This window comes from Gouania willdenowi, chromosome 8 (assembly GCF_900634775.1).
Source record: "Gouania willdenowi chromosome 8, fGouWil2.1, whole genome shotgun sequence".
Classification (NCBI taxonomy): Eukaryota; Metazoa; Chordata; class Actinopteri; order Blenniiformes; family Gobiesocidae; genus Gouania; species Gouania willdenowi.
The window spans coordinates 23,860,616-23,866,169 of record NC_041051.1 but is presented as its reverse complement, the minus strand read 5'-3'; the positions used below and the strand labels follow the sequence as shown (position 1 = coordinate 23,866,169).

At 40.2% G+C, this 5,554-nt stretch overlaps 1 protein-coding gene across 1 annotated transcript; it reads right to left on the bottom strand.

The window, feature by feature from the left end:
- Positions 1–297: 297 nt before the first annotated feature.
- Positions 298–5,172, bottom strand: LOC114468011 (homeobox protein Hox-B8a). The gene is made up of 2 exons (XM_028454618.1): positions 4,350–5,172; positions 298–1,362 (listed from the first exon to the last, which is right to left on the bottom strand). Exons 1-2 carry the CDS (start codon positions 4,780–4,782, stop codon positions 974–976), a joined length of 822 nt encoding a protein of 273 aa, XP_028310419.1. The 5' UTR covers positions 4,783–5,172; the 3' UTR covers positions 298–973.
- Positions 5,173–5,554: the final 382 nt, after the last annotated feature.

Genomic DNA, 5,554 nt, shown 5'->3' with positions numbered 1-5,554 from the left:
AGATATGTTTGAATTTGGATTGTTTGCATGAGTGTGTGTTGTTATAAGAGAAGTCTATTCTGCACTGTTTAATCAGTAAAAGGGCAGCAGCTCTGCGTTTACACTTGTCGATAGAGATTTTGGTGAATATTAATGACAAAAACTTGACTAAAGTCATAACCATTTGTTATTTTTGACTTGTGGAATGAAAGATTAGACTCAGACATGTGCACGCATGAATAAAGTCACAACTTTTTACAGGATTTTAACTTCTTTTTATTTTTTAGATTTTTTTTTCTTCTTTATCTGCACTGCGCACATGCTCTTACCCAGAAAGAGAAAAAACTAAAACAACAAAACAAAAATAAAACAAAAAACACCATCGATCAAAATGAACTAAACCAACATTTAGAATATGTAGAAAAGTGACTCGACTTACTAAATGGCATAAATAGGCAGTTTCATGTTGTTGGAAATTTCAAAAAAATTGCTACGTCATTATCATCATCAATCAATCAATGCCATAACAACAACAACAATAATAACATAGAAGTGAGAAGTACAGTAAAAAGTGCACGATCATCATCATCATCATAATCATCATTATTTAACTTAAAAACTATACAGCTGCCAAAGATGAAATTGTTAATGATAAACTCCTAACAATATAGAAATATGTTCACAATAATTGTTCCACAAAAAAAAAAAAAAAGGAAGCTGTTCCTTCGTCGTTTCTTTTTAAACACTAGAACTATTGAGTGTTCGAGCTGGATTGATTGGCCACATCTTTCTTTTTCCCAAATTCTTGCACCTACTTGTTTGTACAGCCATCAGAAACATCAGAAACCCGGGCGGACCTGCAGTGCGCCCGTTCAGCTAAAGCCGCCCTATTGCTTCCGTTTAGTTTTTCATTAAATAAAGAGTTGGTGAATAGTCTGATGGCCTTGGATCAGCGTCCCCTTCCCTCAGACATGATTTCGCATCTTTCCATCCACTACATTTGCTTTTGAGTTTTCTCACAGCAATCCTCGCTCATGGGGGCCTGGACAGGGGCCGGTGTCGGGCCCCCACCTCCTCCTCCTCCTCCTCCCTCCCCGCCGCTCCCACCTCCACTGCTCTCCCGGAGCTCCTTCTCCCTCCGCTCCCGCTCCACAGCCTCCTGCTCACTTTTACTGCTGGGAAACTTGTCCTTATTGTTCTCCTTTTTCCACTTCATCCTTCTGTTCTGGAACCAGATCTTCACCTGGCGCTCGGTCAGCGCCAGCGCGTGCGACACCTCGATCCGGCGCTTCCGGGTCAGGTAGGGGTTGAAGAGGAACTCTTTCTCCAGCTCCAGGGTCTGGTAGCGGCTGTAGGTCTGTCTGCCCCGCCTCCTACCCGCAGCTACTGGGGAGAAAGGAGGGGAGAGAGACATAGAAATCATTAGAGCAGTGGTTCACTAACTTTTCACGGTCCATGTTCCCCCTATTGCACAGTTTTTCACAAATTTGCAAAAAGTCTAAACAAAAACTTTTTCACTATGGGGTATTTTGTGTACAATTTTGAGTAAAGACATTGATTTAAATAGTGGTTCCCAAACTCTTCACAGTCACTTGTCATGTACTGCCCTATTGCACACTTAAAATAAATAAAATCATATATATATATATATATATATATATATATATATATATATATATTTTACAAATTTGTAAAACTCTAAAAACTTTTCTACATTGTCATTATGGGATATTTTGTGTAGAATTTTGAGGAAAGAGGTTAATGAAATAGGACTTGGAATAAAGCTTTAACAACAAAATGTAGAAAATAGTGAAACTGTGAATACTTTCCCCATGTACTATATTATAAGCCAATGTGTAATTTAAGGTAATGCATGGAGGCTCCTGACTGCAGAATTAAAATTCGGTTTTGTGTTTTTTAACAAATTTGCAAAAACCTAAATAAAAAGGTTTTCACCTTGTAATTATGGGTTATTTTGTGTAGAATTTTGAGGAAAGAGATTAATTTAGTACAATTTGGAATTAAGCTGTAACATAAAATGTAGAAAAAAATAAAGCGCTACGAATACTTTCCCGATGCCATATATATTATAGGCTAATGTGTAATTTGAAATGCATGTAGTCTCCTGACTGTTGGTTTATTTATATCCAAATTTCCAATATTGTCATGAACGATGGTTTTAATTTTTATTCACATACCCATAAACACGTACCCCACTTTGGGAACCAAGGAATTAAAGGATAAATCATGAAAAGTTCATCACACAGAAATAAGAATAAGAACTAATGTTTGACCAAAAACAAATAATCAAATAGTTTTAAAGAACTTTTGTGTGTGTGTGTGTGTGTGTGTGTGTGTGTGTGTGTGTGTGTGTGTGTGTGTGTGTGTGTGTGTGTGTGTGTGTGTGTGTGTGTGTGTGTGTGTGTGTGTGTGTGTGTGTGTGTGTGTGAGAACACATGGGTAAACTCCATGTCTCAACAATTTTTGTTCTTTTGACGGAAATGAACGTGTAATACATCAATTAGTACAAATAAGAAAAATACAAAACAAACGTAACATCAAGTCACATTTTTTAGGGATCATTGCATTATTTGTCAGGCTGAAGTTATAAGATTATTAAATAATTTGTAAAGGACTTGATTGGGACCTCATGATGCAGCTTAATGTTTCCACACAATAAAAGCAATAGTCATGGATTCACACCCACATCCAACAACAAACAGTTCAGTCCAATGATCTGAAACTCCACGAATGACCATCACAAACATTTGCCTTTTGGTTTTATTTTTAAAAGATACGTTTTTGAGGATTTTGTGCAGCAAACATCAAAGCTATAGACTCTCAAAGACAAGCTTGATATTTGCTTAAACATTGTAAAAAAAAAAAAAGCATGCATTTATAATCTGAGTAACACATCTTAGAATTATTTTTATTTTTTAAATACAGGTGCTGAATATGTTAAAAGCAATGCAATATTTTAGACTTTTATTGTCTTAAATGACTCACAATTGACAAAATCCTGGTAAACCTATGCGTGCGGATGTATTATACCTTATACAATAACTTAGAATTAGAATAACCACTTCAATATTTTTTATTTATGATTCAAGCATTAAAACCACAGCTATATATATATATATAAATAAATAAAGCTAATTGCATGACATTCGGGACTCTGAACGTTTCTTTTTTTAGTTTTATTATTGTAAAAAGAAGAAAAAAAATTATTAAAACAGCGATCATCATCTTTCTTGGGGCCTCCAAAGTATAGGAAGTTTTTTTTTTGTTTTTTTTTTTTTTGTGAGCGTTTCACAGCAAACATGGAAATATAACAGTAGCTCCGGATGGAAACACTAACACCAACGTAAAGGAGAACGTGTATATGCCGCGTTTGCCGCTTCCTTTCTAGACAAATTATTTCTATTGTGTTGAAAGAAGCGACAGCAATTCGTCAAACGTGGCCGAGACACAAGGTGGATTTCCTGTTTTGGACTTTCTCGACCTCCCAGGCATGAATGGAAGATAACCTTTCTCTAATGGACCAGGAGTGTATGTTTAAAGTCCACAAATCAATATTAGAACCTCACATTTATATAATGCGGCATCTTCTGAATGAAACCACGACGTGTGTTTAAGCTTAATTCTGATTGACACAAAAAAAAAAGAGAATGAAAGTGGTTTATGTTTATGGTTTGGAAACGATTCACAAATTCAGTCATTACATCATCTTAGTATGATATGATAAGTAAAGGCCCTGGGTCGGCTATTTATACTTCACTGTAGACTTTTATTAAAGTTGGATCCTAAATTTAAGGATTAATTTATAATCTTAAATGGTTTTAAGGAATAGTGAGATAAGTCAAGACACCATCTCAATAGCAGTAGCATCAAAACACACACACACACCTTTGTAGTTGATCACATGAGACAAAAAAATAAAAAAAATATATATATTTTAAACTATAACCAAATTTGCACATCTGGTGTCTGTTTCTTCTTCTTCTCATCCTGTTTCTAATCCTAAATCTTATTTTTCTAACTGTGTCTGTGGGCACTTACAGCCCTGAGACCGTAAAGCCATTCACATTTTTTGTTGCTGCCAATAAAACAGTAAAGTTCCTGTTGTTTCCTGCTTTACATACAGGACGTTCTTTAATTGACATCCATATAATAGTTGCTCTGAGCCTCTGTCCTGTCCTCTGTCAGTCTGCTGCTATAGTCGGTGCAGCGGCAACTTTTTCCTTCTCCATCACTGATTTTCGCCTTTAAGAATAAAAAAAAAAAAAAAAAAAAAAAACCCAACATGGCGGTTTGGAAGCTGTAAGTCTATATCTACAGAGGACCGTCCTTCTCGTCCAGACTGTTCTCACCTTGTGGCCTCATCCAGGGGAAGAGCTGCGTGGGCGACGGGCTCTGCTCGGTGCCCTCCGCGTCCTCGCCGCTCAGTCCGGGCGCACCTCCCAGTTTACAGTCGCTGTACTGGACCAGATCTGCGTCTTGAGCTCCAAATAACGTCTGCCGTTGCAGGGCGTCGTATCCGTAGAAGTTTCCCGGCTCGCCGTGGCACGTGACGGCGCATGGGCTCTGTTGGTACGGGTTACTGGGCAGTGTGGACGCGCTGTGATGGTAAAAGTCTTGGATCTGCGGCGCGTGCTGGAAGGTGGCCCCGGAACTGGGTCCGTAGACCACGGTGGGCCGGCTCCCGGCCAGGTCCTGAGCGAAGCCACACTCGTAGTAGTTTGGGCGTAATGAGTCTCCACTTTTATATTTGGAGAAGAGCGAGTTGACAAAATATGAACTCATCGTTACTCAGTTTGTTTCCTCGGTTTGGAGCAGACGCACAAACATACACACAGTGAAAGGTGGTGGTGGAGGGGGGGAAACAAGGCAGCTCTGTCACCACCGATGGGTGGGTGGGTGGGGGTGGTGGTGGTGATGATGGTGGGTGACCGTTCTCTGCCTCTGTCCGCTCCTTCTTCGCGGCGCACGGCCTGAGCGCAGCAGCCGCCTGAAGAAGTGAAGACCAGGGACAGTTCAAAGTGCCACGACCATCACAACCATCAGAACCATTGCAACCATCACACCGAGTCCACAAAACCAGAAGAAAGTGAAGAAAGAAGAACGCGTAACGCTGGGAACAAGAAGCATCCCAGTTCCGGTGTAAGCTGTGCTGCTCAAACGGCTTTTCTGTGATTTACTCCTCTACAAATGAGTTGTTTCATATTTGTCTCCCTCCCCCGCCCCCTCTCTCTCTCTCTCTCTCTCTCTCTCTCTCTCTCTCTCTCTCTCTCTCTCTCTCTCTCTCTCTCTCTCTCCTTCCCTCCTGGCCCGAGGAGTGTGGGTCGGTTTCTGCGATCATTTGCATCTATTATGTGCTCCTCATCCCATTGGCTTTTTCTGTGCACGCACGCACACGCACGCACACACAAAGGGGCTCCTGCACGCACACACCGACCACCCCCTCCACGGTGGTGTAACGCGGCTCTAAGCCTATGGATGATTGTCTCCTCAAGGAGCTGTAATATAATAACACGACAAGAGAGGAAGATGCTGGAGGATGAGAGACGATATACAA